This window comes from Puma concolor, chromosome E1 (assembly GCF_028749965.1).
Source record: "Puma concolor isolate L17-30 chromosome E1, mPumCon1.1.hap2, whole genome shotgun sequence".
Taxonomy (NCBI): Eukaryota; Metazoa; Chordata; class Mammalia; order Carnivora; family Felidae; genus Puma; species Puma concolor.
This window is the reverse complement of record NC_141680.1, coordinates 2,331,976-2,349,295: the sequence shown is the minus strand read 5'-3', so window position 1 is coordinate 2,349,295 and position 17,320 is coordinate 2,331,976. Positions and strand designations below refer to the sequence as shown.

The window sequence follows — 17,320 nt, the reverse complement described above, 5'->3', positions numbered from 1 at the left end:
AAGCAGGGGCACCTGGGTGGCTCACTTGGTTGAGCTTCGGACTTGAGCTCAGGTCACGATCTTGCGGTTCACGAGTTTGAGCCCCACATTGGGCTCACTGCTGTCGGCCTGTTGGCGCAGAGCCTGCTTAGGGATCCTCTGTCCCCCTCTCTCTGCCACTTCCCACTTGCGCTTTCCCAAAACTATTTTTCTTAAGAAAAGCATTTTGAGCCTTATAATTTTATGTGTGGTTAATAAAAATAATCATACCCCCCAAGATTTTGTTAAGTGGAATCAAAACTTCGGCTGGTGGGAAATAATGCCAAGACGTAGAAATTGATGCGGCTGTATAACATAGTGCAGGGGCATAATCTTTAGGAGCAAATCAAGGCTCCAATCTTGGTTTCATCACATACTGTCTAAGCCACTGAGCCTCTCAGGTGGCTTTCCTAACTGTAAACTGGGGATAAGATTAGTACCTACTTTTTCGGGTTGTCAGGGGAATTGAATTAGAAAATCTATGTATGCACTAAAGTAAAATGCTTAGTTTAGGACCTGACAGGTAGCAGGGGATAAGTAATATTAGCTGGTCTCATTTTCAACAGGACATAAGCTATAGTGGGAGGAGGAAGAGAGGTTTTGGTTTGGGTTCTTTGTTTCATTATTTTACTTAAAAAAAAAAATCTAATCTAGATCATGAGTTTTCAGATTGAGAAATACAACCACAAACTGTAAATATTGGAAGGAACTGCAGACCATGTTAATGGACTTCTTTCACACAGGAGGAATTTAAATCCAAAAGGGAGGTAACCTAACAGAATCAGTGACCCTCTGCCTACGGGCAGAGCGGAGCCGGGCACCCAGGCCACGCATAGGGCAGGGAAGAAGCACGAACTGGGCAGTGGATACATTCCAAGGCACCATCGCTGGGGGAGGGGTGGAGCTCTCACATGGGCTCCAACCGCATACATGGCCTTGTCACTGCCACCTGCATCCTGTATGGCCCTCATGGGACCCAAGTCCTATCCATTTTCCTTGGTGGCGGTGGTGGTGGTAGGCAGGGGGTGTCCCAAGCATTAGGACCCCAGCACAGATGCATATTCCCCTCCACCCCCCCCCCCCCCCGCCTCTCGGCATTATTCGTGGCTTCCAGGTTTCTCGCGACTGCCCCCACACCTCGACCAGGAAGTGACTTCAGAACGGCAGGATGCAGGTGGCTCCGGAGAAACTTCATGAAGTCACTGGTTTTCACACAATGAGCCGGAAGGCAAGGGCAGGGAAAGGGAGAACAAGGGCCATTCTAAGGGTCTGATGTGATGGGGGCAGTGGAATGGTCACAAAATCCAAGATGGAGTCCAGCAGGGAAGAACCTTCTTTCCCTGGCTGCACCCTGCTCCCAGATCCTCCCAGGCAAGAACCTTGGACACAGCAGGCAGCACAGAGAGGCTTCTTTATTCCAACATTCTGATCTTGCAGGATCTAACATTTCCACCCCTGGGCGCCCTCCACCTGCCCAACCAGTTGGCTTAAAAAAAAAAAAAAAAAAAATCATGGTTCCTTCTCCTATCTCTCTTCTGCTCTCAACTCTGTGGCGGGGAGTAAGAGGGAAAGATCAAGAAAAAGTTGCTTTCTCACCTGGCCTCAAGCAGAAGCGATTAGTACTGACCTATCTTGAGCCAGCTCCACACCGCACCCTGCAATCGAAGAGCTCCCAAGGAGGGGAAGGACTGTAAATCAAGGCCCTAGGGTATCATCTCACATTCCAGACATCCCATCCAGTTAAGAGGCAACTCCATTCCCAACTTTCTACCTGCTTGGCCTGCACCGGAGACTGCCCCTCAACCAACCTACCAATCTCTCAGTCCTACCCGGATACTCGGTCAGCTGGAAGGTCCATCAGTCAATTAATCTTTTAAATCTCTAATCCCAACAGCAATCCCAATCATAATCCCAAACTCTAGCAAATCCAGAATGGAACTCAGCCCCATTTCTCTCCCTGTGGAAGGTCCTGCTGCCTTCGATGGTTTCAGACAGGAACACAGTGGCAGGAAGGCAGGGCACAGACCTGGCTTCTCTAAAGTAACAAAGTTACCAAGCACCTGTGACTTCTCAAGGCAAAGGCGTTTCTGGAATCTGAACACTTGCCACAAATGCCCAAAAGCTCACCAAAGGGATAAGGGGTTTGTCTCAGGTAGACAGAATCCCAAGGAACATTCAAATCCAGACACATCTACAGTACAGGACTGGTCGTGACTCAGCTGTTAGTCAAGATAAAGAGTTTCATAATTCCCCCGCAGGTCATACCATTCTTAGAGGCTGGGCAGAACCCGAAAAGCTTGCATCATCTCTGATAAGGAATTTCAGATCTCTCCCTCATGGAGGGATCAACTCAGTGCTAAGCACAAGCCCCAGTGGGAAGATTCTGGGCTCAAATACAGCCCAGTTCATGCCAGACAGACATAGTGCAGCCAAACCCAGGTGGCCAGACTCTTGGGAAGGTTAGGGCCATAAGAGAAAGCTTCTCCAATCATTCCCCCTAGCTCCAACACCGACAAAGCCCCCACATCCACAGCCCCCAGGAAACACTTCCTACTTCCCCGTCAGGCTCACCATAAAGCTTCCTCGAAGTCTTGAAAACAGAGAAAAAAGTCTATAGCCAGTTCCAGCCCGCTAGAGAACCTACATTATCCAGAATACCGGAGAGGGTTCCTGACCCAATGCCACAAACTCACACGTGCCCAGTGCTGCCCTAGAAAATTAAGGTTCCAGACCTACAATCGGGAGACAGGACACACAGAAACCCTTCCTCCATTTTGCACACACCAACAAGCAAACAGGTTGAAGAAACGAGACCATTCCGAAGATAAAAGTTAATGACAATAATAAACATAAAACACTCAAGCCTAAGGACGCGGCCAAGTGCTAATCTCTGCCAGCAGAGCTGTGACCTCGCATACTGTGCTTCAGGTCACTTTGGATCACACTTGTGGAAGAGGGAGGTGGGAAATGCAATCGAATGGAGGCCCCGGTGCCACCCACGGGCCTCAATAAATTATATTTACAGACAAACCAAACGGAGAGGGGGCCGCGGTGTGGAGGACTGTTCCCTCAGGGAATCCAGGCCTCCAGTCTCTCCCCTCCCTCAGCTCCCAGCTTGCTGTCTCCTCAAGGACAATTTCGATTGTGGGGAAGAGGTTTTGACCAGCAAAACAGGCAGATCAAGCCACGACCTGCCATCCCTGTTCCCCCCGCCCCCCCCCCCCGTGAGAATTTAAGGCGGTGGCTGTTTCTGATACCAGAGGGGCCTCGCACACCACCCCTCTCCTCATGCCCAAGGCCGACAGGGAGGCCGGGCCTGAGCGCAGCTTTCCCGGCTTCCAGGAGGCGAGTGGGATCGGGGCGGCGCTCAGCTAGGGCCCCCCCAGAATGTGGTAGTGCACTTTAGTGTTGGTGGCAGCCCCGTGCTTCTGGCGCAGATGCAGCCGAAGTTGACTCTTGTGCCGGAAATGCAGGCCGCAAGGGTCGCACTGTGGGGGGTGGGGTGGGAGGACAGCCGGGTCAGCGCCCGCCCCCTTCCACCAGCACCTTTTAGGCGGGGCGCGCGGGGCAACTGTCCGGCTCCCCGCGGAAGACCAGCTCTTCGGTCCTCGCGTCTTCCCAGATCCTCCGCGGAGGCCGAGGAGGCGGGCCCCGCCCTCAGCTCCCCCCCGCCCCCAGCTCCTCTTGGGGGCACCCAGACGGACGGCGCCCAGTCCGGGGGCCTGGCTCGGGTGCCTGAGCCTCCCCGGCCCCGCCCCTTGATCTCTCAGGACTCCGCCCACTTCCAGGTGCTCCCCTCGAGGCCCCGCCCCTAGGTAAACGCGAGGCCCCGCTCACGCTTCGGGCCAGGCCGGGGCGGGGCGGGGCGGGGCGGGTACTCACGTGGTAAGGCTTCTCCCCGGTGTGGATGCGAACGTGGCTCTTGAGGGTCTGTAGGTGGCGGAAGCGAGTGCCGCAGGTGGGGCAGGGATAGGGCTTCTCCCCGGTGTGGATGAGCACGTGCGCGCGCAGGTGCGCTACCTGGGAGGGGAGGGGGACCTCAGACCGCGCGGGCCGAGGGACCCTCCCCGCGGCCCCGCCCCGCGCTCCGGCCAGTTGGCCTCCGAGCTTGGCCTCGGAGCCGGCTGGGTACCTGCACGAAGCGCGAGCCGCACGTCTCACACTTGTACGGCTTCTCTCCGGAGTGGATGCGGCTGTGCGTTTTCAGGTTGGCCGGCCGGTTGAAGCGGGCCCCGCAGATGGAACAGTGGTAGGGCTTCTCCCCTGGAGGCAGGGAGGAAGGGAGGTCGGGGACTCGGCCCTAGGACACCTGCGGGCACGAAGCCCGGAGGGGCCCTCTCCTCCCCTACCTGTGTGCACCGTGCGGTGACTGGCCAGGTTGCCTTTGTAGCGGAAGGCGGACCGGCACAGCTGACACTTGTAAGGTTTGTCCTCATCTCCAGGAGCCAAGGGGTCCAGCCCCGACGAGCACCCGGCCACAGCCTCGCAGTTCTGGCAGCTGAAAAATTCACTTCCTGGGAGGGGAGGTGGGTCATGACAACAATACCAGTGAATCCTCAAACCACATTGGTAAAGTGGGTTTTCTCTTTCCCAATTTACTGTAAAGGCTTCTGGGGCTCGTCTGACTTACTCAAGGTCACATGGTTAATGAGAGGACAAGCCAAGATCTGACTTCATGTCTGTCTGACTCCAGAATACTCTGCTAATCTCTTCGGTAGAGGCGGTGGTACGGGGAGGCCCCAGTTACCGGCCCCTGTTGGTCCCCTCTTTCACCACGATGGTTGACAGCTTGCCAGAGAGGCAGGCCCTGCCGAGCTCTGGGCCCACCGTTCCTCCCCGAGGGGAACAGGCCAGAACTTCGCTGCTCACTGGAAGCTTTAAAGAGCACTGATACCTGGTGCCCTCTTCCAGGCATTCTGATCTTCGGGGATGTGACCTGGGCAATGGGATTGTTAAAAGCTCCGCACGTGACTCTACGTTGCAGTAATTGGAAAGGGCCTTTCCTTTTGGCCCAGACTTGGCCTTGAGCAGACCCAGGAGAAAAGCCAAGAAGGAAGTAACTGAAAGGGCTCTTGTACCTGGTGGGGGACAAGCCGGCCCAGAGTGTGAGCCAGGGGTCTCTTGAGCCGGGGCTGTGAGGAGATGGCGGGTATGGACTGGAGCCCCACACTTGAACTGTCCCGTGACAGCAGTTGGAGACAGCCTAGGCAGATGGCAAGCCCAGAGAAAAGGGTTAGGAGAGCTTCTACTGAGGGGGGGTTCTACCCTGGAGGACTTGGAGCCAAAGGCCTGCCCCCTGGAGGTGAGCCAATACTGACCAATGAGCCACGCCCTTTGTGCTGCCGAAGCCCCACCCCTCCCTCTCCGCTCCTGACCACCCAGGCCCGCCCGATGGCTCGGTCCCCTAGCTGAGGCTAGCCTCTACCAATTCTTGAGGTTCCAGTTTCTGTACCTGCTCTGGGGACCAGGAATGGGTCCTTCTTCACTGCCACTGCTGCTGGAAGCCTCATCTCCACTGGGGAGCCCGGCTTGGGGGCAAAGTTGACCGGAACTCCTCTCCCCCGCCAGGCTCCCCGCTTGGGAGGCCTGAGAGTTTAACACGATGAACTTGTATTTTTTCCAGTTGCAGGCCTTGGGGTCTGGGCTACCTTGACTGCAGCTGCGAGATTCAGTAGGTGGGTCCGGGTGTCCTTCGGAGCGCCTGGGACTGCCCGGGGGAGGGGCCATTGGCGGCGTGGGGGGTTCTGCCTCCAAAGGCCGCAGAGAGATGCCCAGAGGTTCATAGCTGGGAACAGTGCGATGGATCTTAGTGCCATTTCCAAATCTCGGCCTCTGCCCTTGACACCCGGGATGCCACCTCACCCCCACGGAGCTGGGGCTCCCTCACCTGGCCTGGATGAAGCGGTGGCATGCCTGGACCACATGTTCCATCTGCAAGTAGGTGGCGGCCGCAAGGACCGCGGGCGCAGTGGCGGGAGAGAGGCGGAGGCGTGAGGTGTACATGAAGTCCAGAAGGGGAGCGAAGCCTCCGGCTTCGGGGCCCCCGGGCAGGGAGAGCACGTCCACCCCCACTCCTGCGCGGCCTCGGAAAATTGAATAGAAGAAGCCGCTGGACAGAGGGCAGATAGGCTATGTTAGCGCCTGGGGGCCCCTGGGAGACACGCGCCACGTCCTCCCCACTGTCGCCCCAATCCCGGGGTGCTCAGCCTCCTGCTTCCGGAAGGCTAGGCTTCGGATCCCCTTCCGAAGGCCTCATGGCTCCGCCCCTTTCCCATTTGGCCCCACCCCATCCCCTGAGTCACCCGTCCAACCTGCAGGCGATAAGAACCGCCTTGTGGGCGCGGAGGGGTTGCCCGCCAACCAGCAGCGTGACGTCAGTGAGGATTCCGCGCAGGCGCAGCTCATTCAGGTTGCCGAGCACGTCGGACGAGTGGCGCGTGAACTCGCGGACGTAGCCCAGCGCCCCCTCCGGGGTGGCGGTGGAGCCCATCGCGACGCAGGCCTGTGGGTGCAGAGCAAGGAGCTCAGGGACCCGGGCCGACTTCAGACGCCTGCCCTCCTCGCTTCGCCCCTTCTGCTGACGCGCAGCTAGAGCCGAGCCCCTAGGCCGGCTCGCGCAGCCTGGCTCGAGCCCTCTAGTTGTTTCTGGCCTCGGCTCACCGGCGCTCGCTGCACCCCCCTTCCGCCTCCCCCCCCCCCCGAGACTCCACAGTGCCTGCAGCGAGCTGGAGGTTCCCGACCGCGCCGTCGATGGCCCGCGTGGGGAATCCGGCCGCAGCGCCCTTGGTCCCCACTGCTCGTGCCCGTCCAGCACCCCGCTCCCCTCTGCTTCGCCGCGCGCCTGGCTCTCGGGTGTCCCACCTGCCTGGAGACCCTAGACGGCCCGCGGTCCACACCTCTCCAAATCCCAGTCGAAGCTCCCTTTCCGAAGCACTGAATTCCCACTACTATCTGGTCCCCGACCCCTAGCGCAGCCCGAGTACTGGGACTCAGTCTTCCTACCATCCAGAACCCTTCACGGGGACCCCGGAGTCTGGGTCCCTCAGTCTGTCGTTCTTACCCCCGTCCTGCAGGGGCTGCGGCTTCTCTTCTCAGGGGGGCGGGGTCCCTCTCCCCTCCTGGACTCGGCTCCTTTATCTGGCCGGGATGGCGGGGGCGGGGGTGGAGGTGGGGTGAACGCCTGGGTCTGTATCCTTCCTTCCTCCCTTGCTCTCCAGATGGCGAGCCCGGGGCGGGGTCTCCGGCTTGAGGGCGGGACCTCAGAAACCCTGGGTGGTCGTAACGTCAGGGGTCTTGGGCCACTGAAAGTGGAACCGGGGATGGGACGGTGGAATTGGGGAGGGGGTTGGGGAATCTCGAGATCGGAAACATGGGTGACCCGGGTCGTCGAGGGGCCTGGGGCAGCGAAAATTGGTGTGTTGGCTTTTGGAAGGGGGTGCCTGTTCTCGGAGAGTGAATACAGGGAAACTCCCCCCTTCCAACGTAAGGTATCCAGGAGATAAAGGGGCGCCCAACAAGGCACCAGGTGTGGGGAGGCGATGGTGGACTCGCGTGGGGGGGGGGGTCTCAAGACAGCGGGAGGTCGTCGTGTGAATGACAGGCTCCTCTAGCGGTGCCTGCAAGAAGGGGGGCTCTGATAGGGCGGGTTAGGGAGGGGACGGATATGATTTCTAGTGCGTTTCCTTCCATTGTCCTGCGACCGGACGGCTCCGCCAGCTGCTTCCCCTCGAGGAGGTGGGGAAAGCCCCGGGTGGGGGCCCAGAGACGCTCAGGAGACCTGGGCGTCCGGATTCTCGCTCCCAACTCTCTCCTGAATCCTTTCAGGGATCCAGAGAGACAGACTCCCGCCCAAAGCCCGCTCGCCCTCCCCCAATCCCAGCTCACTAGGGCCTCGGGCACCCGCCCGTCGGCTACGCTCGGAGGCTGGCGGGACGCCGGGGTCCAGCGCGGCAAGTAGGCAAAACCCGGCAATGTTTGACTCCTTCCACGAGGGGGCGGACGAGCACTAGCCTCGCCTCGCCGTCTCCACCCGGCTGGGGTCCACTCGGACCGGGGCGCAGGATCCACTCGGTCTGAGCGGCTGAAACCTTCGTTCTCCCCTTTGCGCTGGTTAATTTTGTCCCTCTGTCTCCTAGGAGGGGACTGGGGTTGGGCGGAGGGAGGGAGAGTTAGGTGACAGCGGGGACTTTCCTCCGAGACCGGGGTTAGAAATCCGCGGGCTCTGGGTCTGAGCCCCGGGTGCTCAGGGTTTTCTTTTCTAATTAGCTAGACCCTATCAATCTGCCTGTAGGGGTGAATTTTTAGTGAACATTAATATGAAATTTGGGTGCGGTGGACGGAGAAAGGAAAGCAGGGAGGGAGGGTCTCAGGGTAACAGGAGGGAGAGAGGGAAGGAGGGGCCGATGACCCTAAATTTAGGTCCCCGCATCTGGGAGATAGGCACGGGTCACACCCTCATATTTTGTTTGGGGGGACGTTGGGGGCGGCAATGTTTATTTGGCGGGGGCGGGGGAGGCAGAGCTGAGGCTAGCTGCAAAGCAGGACTTGCATTTGTGTTCAGGACGGTCTACAGGTGCCCAGGGACATCTACCCATTATCCATGGAGCTGCCTATCCGGGCCTGGGGTCCTCCTCTTCAGATCTGAGGGTGTCTTTATTTGGGTGCAGGAAAGAGCAGCTGAGAAATCGAGAATCCAGGACCACTAGGGATGGGGTGGGGGTCGGTGTGGCCTTTGTCTGTGAGGGTTACTTCGGTCTCTGCTCAATTTGGAGTTGGGAGGTCGCCTGGGGGCTCCGTTGGGGATCAGGCTGGAGTCGATTTTGCGTTATCTGGTCAGTTGGTGGAGAGTGCACGTTTATGACCGGGTATTGAGTTCATTTGACTGTTTTGGGCACTGGCGGCTGAATTCCGGCCCCGAGGGCCAATGGTAAGTTTGAGGGAGCTGAGTCTGAAGCTACATTCGTTTGGGGGGGATTCTGACACCCATAATTTGGAGATTGTCAGCTTGGAATATGAGGACAAACCGCTAGATGGTCTTCAGGGGGTGGGTGAGGGTTTTGTTTTGGGGATTCATAGTCATCGGTGTATATGGACCATCTGATTTCAAGTAGAGCAGTCGTGCTGACTTTGGGGTACAGTCTGTGTGGGGAAGCCGTACGCGTTTCGAGGCTCAGGTTAGATTTGGGGGGCGTGAAATTTAACTTCGAGGGTTTTTTGTTAGCCTGAGGCAGGACATAATAGGGACCTGGGAGCAAGTTTGAAGGCCTTCTGCTACCAGGGGTCACTGAGGGGAAGCAAAGCTTTATATCTGAATGTTGTGGAAACTTAGTTTGAGGGGAGCAGTCCACTGTTTACATAGATAGCCATGAAGGTTTTTCCGGGGGGAGAAACAAGGTGAGGGCCCAGGGTGAGAGACTAAAGTTTTGGGGTGTCCTTATTTGGGGGTGTTTTTTTTTTTGCCACTCTTTGGGTGTGTTTGATGAAGTGGAGGGATGGGTCTCAAGAGGAGATTGATCTGAAGGCTCACTTAATTTGGAGCATGATGCTGATGTGGGATGTCCTTTGCTCATAGCTCCCTCTCACCCTGGATTCTAGAAATCTCTTTTTCTGGTGGACCCCCAATTACGCCCAGGATGTGAAGGGAGAGATTTGGAAAGGTAGTGGGTGGGGTATCTCCTCTTATTTCTATGTGGCCTGGATAGATCTGAGGGAGAAAAGGTGGTTTCAGACTCGGAACCCCAATTTCTTAAGGGAGCACACCTCACTTTCCGGGAAGGTGGGGGGACACGGGGTGTCCCGTGGTAAAGTGGACATCCCGGGCTTGGGCAGTGCTGTTGGAACTTTGGCAAGGAGAGGTGGTGGGGGGGCTACGAGGAGGTGATTCTTGTACCCAGAGGTTCCAGGATAAGAGCCCCAAACGGGAAGCAGACAGAGCACTGGGAATGTGGGTGAGGTGGGGAGGGGGGAGGGGTGCCCCACGGCAGCAGGGGCGAGGGGGTGACTCAGGCCAGCTCTGCACGCCTGGGTCCCTGCTCTCTTCGGCTCTCCTCCCCTCTCTCCCTCCCACCGCCCACCCCCCCAACCCAAGGAAAAAAACCTGCCTGTGCAACAGCAATGGCAGATTCCAATCCTCCAGACTTTCCTTAAACCACCGCGGAGACCAGCCAGGGGGGAGGGGAGGGGAGGATCGGGCTTTCCTGTTTCCCTGAGACTGGGGCTATGAGCTTGACCTCCTGGCCCCTAGCCCTTCGAGGAGTGCCCCCCGGTCTGGAAGCCAGGTTTCCTGGACCCTAGCCCCCGAGCGGGGGGGCCTGGAGAGCCGGGGAGGAGGAAGGAGGGAGTGACTTCCAAAATTGGCATCGGGACAGAGCAGGGCTGGCGGGAGGCAGGTGAAAGACGGAATTTTCCTGAAAAAACGGGGGTATCTGAGGACCCCAAATTTGGGGTGCTGGTCCAGGACCGTCCTGCCAACATCCTAGATTTTTTTGGGATTTTTTGGGGCCCCCGGGACCCCTCTAGATGGGGTGAGGAATGTAGTGTTGGGGGAATCTGACTGGGGCATTGCAGCTGCCTCTCCCGCCGAGTTGGAGACGGATGGGCTGGGACGGGTTTGGGGGGGTGTCCCCAATTCTGACTGGGAATGGAGGAACCCCCTTCTGAGCTCTCTTGTGGGGGTCCCCCCTCCCTAGGGCACTCCCCACTCCCTGAGCCAGCCGAGAGGAAGGAGGCCAGCGATGCGACTGGGGCGGCTCCTTTCTCCTGCACCCCAAATGTGAGGGATGCACCCCAAATTTTGCTCCCTTCAAAATAGGGGACCAGGATCTCAGGGGAGAGTAGCCGAGGTAAGTGGGGAGGAAAGTGTCCCCTGTTTTCAGGAGAGACGTGGCGGTTGGGGGGGAGGTTTGGAGGTGCGTGTTGGGGTGGGGTTGGGCTTTGTCAGTCCTGGAAGTGGGGGGACGATTGGAGAGGCTTTCTCTTGTGCCCCTCGAGTGCAGTCCGCCAGGTGGAAACCAAAGGCTGAGTCCCGAAGGCCCCCCAACATCCCCGGCCGTCAGCATGGTGTTTGATTTCTGTTTCACCCCCACAAAGGCTCTGCCGAGAATTGGGAGCTGGGGGCAGCTGCTCAGTTTGGGGGGCTATGGAGAGGGTGGGGTGAGGACCAGGAGGCCCTGGCAGGATTTGGTAGAGGACAGACAGGGGTCTCAAGGGAGGGGGTCTGGCACCCCCCGGGGCCCAAGCAGACTGCTTACACCCACCATCTTAGATCTTTTTGATTGCTAAGAGTTTTGGGGGGTGTGTCGGCAGGGGGGTGGTGGTAAAGGGTGGAATGGGACGAAGGAAGACTTCAGGGTTTCAGAGGATGTTATTTTGATTTGTGGAAGGCCTCTGGGCCCCTAGATTGTGCTTCCTGTGGGGTGCTTCTAAAAATCAAGTCCTGGGCAGGAGGAAGAGGCTGAGGGGAGGCCTAGGGTGGGGGTGGGGACAGGCATGTGTGTCTCAGCTTAAACGTGGCTTTCTGGGGTGGGCCCGCCTTCCTGGGCCTGCGGGATGGGCTGATGGGGGTGGTCGCAGGGGGCAGGGCGGGGGTCCCGGGGGGCGGCGGGGAGCTGGAGCAGTGCTGGGGGTTGAGTACCTGGCCCCCAGGTCCAGGCAGCCCTCTTCCTGGGCCCTGCTGCTCCCCTTTTCCCCCTGGCCTCCATTTCCTGCCTTGGACCTCCATCTTGTGGCAGGCCCGGGGCCCAGGGCGACTTCCGGCCCCCCTCTCCCGACCATGTTCCGGCCCCACCACCTCTGGACTGCCAACTCCCAACCCTGCTGTCCTTGGCCTTCTGTCTCTCCTTGCTTTCTCTCGGGTTCTGACCCAGGGAGGGGAGGAACGGACACAGGAAGCCTCGGGGCCCTGCCCTCGCCGAGTCGGCAGGCAGTGTGTTGGCCCCCACGGTCATTCCCCGCTTCCTCTGCCCCTGACCCCACCCTAGGGATCCCCTGAGCAGGGCTCCTGCAGAGGGAAGATGGCTCCAGTCTTATCACCACTGCGAGCTCGCCCCATAGGCCCCCGCCGGCGCCCGGCCCCCGTTTCTTATTCTCCCCAACCCCTCTTGAGGCCACATTTGCCTTGTGAGCCTTGTCTATGTCCCTGCTCTGGGTGCCGGGGTCTTCACAGCCCCGTCCCGTGATCTCAACCCACCCCAGTCCTGCCCCCGCCCCAGCAGCACACTGTGGTTTGTACGGCACTGTGGCCACGTCCAAACCACACTGTGGTGTTAGAGCGAGGGTGGGGGAGGCACCGCTGAGGCTTGGCCCGGGGAGGCCACCCCGGAGAAGTGACACGGAAAACATCTGGGCCTTCTTGTGAGGTGTTGTGTGTGTGTGGGGGGGGATGAAAGCACTGGAAATACGCCCCTCTGAGATCCCCAGGGCAGCCTCAGGAATACTGACCGCCAGAGACCCTGGGAGCTCAGTTCTGCCTTCGGAGAGCAAAGTGGAGTCTTTGTTGCCCACGCCCAGCTCCCCTGGCTCTAGCAGCACAGAAATATTGGCACTGGGAAGAGAGTCTGCCAATATTGGCTGTGCTGCTCTAGGCAGGGTGGTGAGAACTTCCAGAAGGGGCTGAGCCCCGTGGGGCTGAGGGGAGAGGCACCCGCCCATGGCGCTCCAATGATGTTAGGCTGCAGGCACGGAGCTGAGAGGAGAATCTTTATTGTTTTCGGTATAAAAACGTCCGTCCGATGGAGGTCAAAGGGGCTGGGGGTAGACGCTCATACGGGAACAGCAGAGTGCGCAGCCCCAGCAGCCTCGTGGGCCGTGCTCTGCAGGCCCGCTCAGAGTCCCAGGCGATCCACAGGTCCAGGGTGAACAGTGAGAGGGGTCAGAGGTGGAAGGCTCAGCGAGAGAGCAGAGGAGGGTCAGCAGAGGTCACGAGAAGGCCAGAATCCAGGGTCAGGCTGTCTGGAACAGGAAGCAAGATGGGCCGAGACGGGGTGAGCCCCAAGTATGCCTCCAAGGCGACTCCTACCCCCCACATCACCCGGCTCTTTGCTGAGCCCGTCCCCCGCAGCGTGGACTGGAGGACCTTCTCTTCCAGAACCTCTGTACGAGGGGGCAGGGGGCTCCTGTGGAGACCCTCCCCTACCATCCGAGTGAGCGCTCCCCCCCCCCCCCCCCCCCCCCCCCCCCCGCCCCGTAGCTGGTGTGGGAGGAGGACGACGCCTACCCTGGTCGAAGTTGAGTTTCTTGGCCGGAGGGGTTTCTCCTAGCCCTTCAATGTCCACCAGGTCACTATTGGCATCCGAGTCGTTCAGAGCGCTGAGTGTCACATCTGGGGGTGGGGGTGTGGGGGTGGGAACATCAACTGGGTTCTAGGTTCTCTGACTGCCCCCCAGCTTCCCAGAGCTTCGAGCTCCCCCTCCCTCTGCCCTCTCAGCCACTCTCTGGGAACCCTGACGGGGAGAGGAAGGGACATTTGTCCTTCCCTGGCCCAAGCCCGATTCTCCCACTGAACCTTCAGCCCCACAGCCCTCACCGGCCTTCTGTTTCTTTACGGGGGGGGCCCCGGCCTCAGGGACACTGGAGCTGCTTGGTGGAGGGGCGGCTGGAGGAGGCGACAAGACACCAGATGGCACCTTCTTGGGCCCTTTCTTGGGTGACTCGGCGGGAAGAGGGATGCCGGAGTCTTCGTACACCTTACGCTTCACGGTGGCCTTTATCTGGGCCCTGAAGAGAAGACAGAGCAGGTTAGGGAGGGAGTCCTGGGGAGACTGAAGGAAGAAGGGAGGGGAGGGAAGGGGTAATGGGCCATTCTGAAGGAACACTGGGAGCCCCTCCATAAGAATCTGGTTAGGGCCCTGGCCCTTTGGTAGGGTTCTCGTTTTCCTGAGGCTTTGCACGCGCTTAGGGCGGCTGGAATCTGAAGAGTGGACTCCCTGAGCTGAGTGGCGGAAAGGCCCGCGTCCTAATTCTCTTCCGGGGCGGAAGGCTCCCAGGTGAACCTTGGTGACCGACCGACAGGTAGAGGGGGACTTATTAGCGGATCCTGATCAACTCATTCGGAATCACAATGTCCCCTCCAAGGAGCCGTGCAAACAACCAGAGAAGTTCCGGTTGTTGGGGATCTCAGGCGGCCCCCGCCCCGAGATTAAATTCTTGGGAGGTCCTGTTACCCCGGCGGTTCAGTTAACTTCTGACCAAACTCTTCGCGGAGGTGCTAACAGAGCCGGCAGCGAGGTAGGAGGGCTGTCGAGCTGGAAGGGAGTTCTCGGGAAGGTGGACCTCGGGCTGGCTCGGGTGCGGTGGAAGACAGTGCCCACCCCCCCCTCCTCTGCCGGCCACCCTCCCTCACACTGTCCGTTCCTTGATGACACAGCTGATGTGATTAAGATCGTCCCCAAACCGCTTCACAGCAGCCCTCAGCATCTCTATCTCCGTCTCCGTCCACTTGGCGCTGTCAGAGGGGAAAGGGGGAACAGCGAAAGTGGGAAGGGGGGTGCGCAGCCAGCCCCCAAGCCTCCCCCGCAGGCCCTGGGGCCCCTTCCGTGGATCCCTAAAGAGGGCTTTCTTAAAAAATAAACAAATAAAAGCTCTTAACGCCCCGTGGGAATCCTGAGGACCCCCAAGCCTCTCCCCCAGGCACGTGAAGCGGCGGCTGTAAGCAGCCGGCGCAGACCCATCCGACCCGCGGGGGTCTCAGGGACAGAACCCGGCGCGCGGTGCGCAGGGGACCCCCCCCGGCTCTGCGGCCGCCGGCTCGCGGCAGGGGTTCCGGGTCTGGAGCCTCCAGTCTGCGCTGCTACCTGTCATTCCCTCATCCGACAGTCTTTATTCACACCGGCGAGCTGCCACCTGTCCCGGCCCCACGGAGTCCGCGCGCCCCGCGCTCACGTACCCCGCGGGGGAAGAGTCGGCCACGGGATGCAGCTGCATCGTCAGCTCCCCGAGCTTCGTGAAGGCGGCGCCTGCCGCCGAGAAGATCTCCCCGACCTGGGGGCGGGGCAGCGTCACGGGGGGCCGGCGCACCCCCCCCCCCCCCAGCGCCCGCCCGCCCGGAGCCCCTGGCCCCACCCCGGCCCGGCTCCCGCCCGCCCCCCGCCTCGGGCGGAAGAGTCGGCACCAACGGGGGAGGGGGGGCCGCCCTCCCGTGGCCGCCAGGGAGCGCTGTCCGCGAGCGAGGGCGAACCTTCGTGGACGCTGACGTCATGGTCCCGCGCGCCTCCTCACGGAGACGCCGCCGCCGCCGCCGCCGCCGCCGCCTGGCCGGGACCACGGAATCGGGCGACCGAGGCGCTCGGGCCCCCGCGCAGGAAGTCCCGCCCCCTCCGCCGCCGCCGATTGGCTCCCGCTCGGCCGCTCCCCCCACTCGCCAGCAGCCGAGGCTCGGGCGGCCCCGGGCGAGCCGAGGGCCGACGGTGGAAGACACCGCCTCACTTCCGGCCCGGCCTCACTCCACTTCCGTCGGTGCGTCGAGACTCCGGGTGTGGACACCGGCCTCCAGCCCCCGTGCCCGCCCTCCCCCCCCCACTCCGACCCAAGCACAGACACGAGGCTGAAGGGAGCGGTTTCGCTTTATTGTGGGGGGGGGGGTCAGGGAGGCCGCCTCCCTCCGCCGGGGAAGGAGCGATTCAATCTCGGCGCGGGGAAACCCGGTCCCGCAGGGGGCGCCGGAGTGGGGACGCGGGTGGGAGGGCTGGGAGAGTCTTTAAATAGAGGAGGGGGCCGCAGAGGGGAGGCGCGACGATGCTCTAGCGCACCATGTATTCCTTGCGCTTATTGAGTCGAACTTGGCAGAAGGAGAAGCCCCCGAGGAGGAGATAAAGGCCCGCGGCGATGAAACAGTTGTAGCTGACTCGCTCGTAAAGGTCATATATTTTCTGGGGGTCTTTCCTGGGGGGGGGGGGGGGGGAGATTAGGTAGTGAAGTGTCAGAAACCATCCAGCAGCCAACATTTACTGGGCACGGTGTGCCAGCCACCATTCTAGGCGCTTCTACACGTACTATTCGGGCTTCCTCCTAACCCTCTGGGGTGACCCCTATGATAGCATCCCCTTGGCAGAGGTGGATGGCGGCGCAGAGAAGTCAAGGAATATACCTAAGAAGCCACGCCTAAAGCGGTGGGTTTAGCATGGCCACTCAGGTCCGACTCCACGACCGCTAGGGAGACTACTAGCCGTCTGCACTCAGCTCCCTCGCCTCGGGGCCCCAAGCACCCCGCCACCTGTAATCCCCAGCCTACCGTTCTACTGCAGTTCAGCCGCCTCCCACCCCGCCCCCAGCCCCGCCTCTCCCACCTGACTTACTCAAAATCTTTCTCGGTGAAGGGGACGTCCTCTATTAGCACAGCCGAATGGACGTTGAAAAAGATTCCGAGCATTATCTGAAAAGAGGGAATGGTCTGGTGGGTGAACCCAGGCACCGAACCTGCTCACTGTCTAAACTCCTCCCACTTCTAATGTTGCCACAACATCTGGGTTTGGGCACTACCGGAACGAGCTGGGATTCGAGTAGTTGTTGCCGGATTCGGACTCAGTCACCAGGAACAGGGCGCTGAGTCGGTGACGGAGACGGCTCGGCTGGTGCAAGGGCAGGAATAGTGAGCAACCCAGATTATCCTCGTGTCCAGGGGCGTCATTATCACGGGACGGGGAGGAAATCAGCCCTTCTGAGTATTTCTTCCTGGAGGGGGGCGGGTAGTCGTGGGGAAACAAGGGCCCCGCTACCCATTTCGGGAACAAGCGCTCCCTTGCCCCACTGCCCTCTACTCAGCGCAGGCGTCTCTCAAGACCCCCAGCTCGTCTTCCTCCTACCTTGAGGGGTCTCCAAATTTACCAGCCGCGGCTCCCGTTCCCAGCTTCGTCTCCCTCCCGCCCCTTTAAGTTCCCCATTTCTCAATCTTAAGTGTCTCGTCCTCCAGCGGGTAATCAGCCTCCCCCTTCAGCCTGCCTGCTGCTTCCTACGGCCCGGACTCTCCCAGCCTTTCCAGCCCTCCAACACTGGGAGGCGTCGGGCCCTCTCCGGCTCTCGCCGGCGGTCCCCTCACCAACATGATCACTCCCCAGGCGCTGAGGACGATGCCGCAGGCGGCCAGCTTGGGCCCACAGCACAGAAGCGACGCCATGGAGAAGGGGGTCGGGGGAACACCTAGTCGCGTGCCGAGCGGAAAGGCGGTGAGACGAAGGCCCGGATGCGCCCGGGGAAAGCGAGCTGGACTTGGGGGCTCGCGCGGCGGAGGACGGGCCGCCGGGAGCGCAGCCGAGGGGGCGTGGCCTCCGGTCCCAACCATCGCGCCGGGGGACGCCGGGCGGACTTCGCT

General features: G+C 60.3%; 3 protein-coding genes across 7 annotated transcripts; all 3 read right to left on the bottom strand.

The window, feature by feature from the left end:
• Positions 1–1,410: 1,410 nt before the first annotated feature.
• BCL6B (BCL6B transcription repressor) lies at positions 1,411–7,180 on the bottom strand. 3 transcript variants are annotated; one of them, XM_086685763.1, is made up of 9 exons: positions 7,079–7,180; positions 6,330–6,520; positions 5,906–6,127; positions 5,471–5,803; positions 5,097–5,221; positions 4,368–4,532; positions 4,151–4,281; positions 3,901–4,038; positions 1,411–3,506 (listed from the first exon to the last, which is right to left on the bottom strand). In XM_086685763.1, exons 2-9 carry the CDS (start codon positions 6,506–6,508, stop codon positions 3,390–3,392), a joined length of 1,410 nt encoding a protein of 469 aa, XP_086541889.1. In that variant the 5' UTR covers positions 6,509–6,520; positions 7,079–7,180; the 3' UTR covers positions 1,411–3,389. The 3 variants fall into 3 exon arrangements, with proteins under 3 accessions (XP_086541889.1, XP_086541888.1, XP_086541885.1); XM_086685762.1 differs by having other exon boundaries at positions 7,021–7,121; XM_086685759.1 differs by lacking the exon at positions 7,079–7,180 and adding an exon at positions 6,880–7,072.
• A 5,521-nt stretch (positions 7,181–12,701) lies between these two features.
• BACC1 (BPTF associated chromatin complex component 1) lies at positions 12,702–15,347 on the bottom strand. 3 transcript variants are annotated; one of them, XM_086685755.1, is made up of 6 exons: positions 15,191–15,347; positions 14,900–14,994; positions 14,357–14,458; positions 13,541–13,731; positions 13,232–13,336; positions 12,702–12,966 (listed from the first exon to the last, which is right to left on the bottom strand). In XM_086685755.1, the coding sequence occupies exons 1-6, from the start codon at positions 15,209–15,211 to the stop codon at positions 12,902–12,904; spliced, it is 579 nt and encodes a 192-aa protein (XP_086541881.1). In that variant the 5' UTR covers positions 15,212–15,347; the 3' UTR covers positions 12,702–12,901. The 3 variants fall into 3 exon arrangements, with proteins under 3 accessions (XP_086541881.1, XP_086541882.1, XP_086541883.1); XM_086685756.1 differs by having other exon boundaries at positions 12,702–12,962; positions 15,191–15,346; XM_086685757.1 differs by lacking the exon at positions 14,357–14,458.
• Positions 15,348–15,557: 210 nt separating this feature from the next.
• Positions 15,558–17,249, bottom strand: RNASEK (ribonuclease K). Its single transcript, XM_086685758.1, has 3 exons — positions 17,048–17,249; positions 16,308–16,384; positions 15,558–15,894 (listed from the first exon to the last, which is right to left on the bottom strand). Exons 1-3 carry the CDS (start codon positions 17,123–17,125, stop codon positions 15,753–15,755), a joined length of 297 nt encoding a protein of 98 aa, XP_086541884.1. The 5' UTR covers positions 17,126–17,249; the 3' UTR covers positions 15,558–15,752.
• Positions 17,250–17,320: the final 71 nt, after the last annotated feature.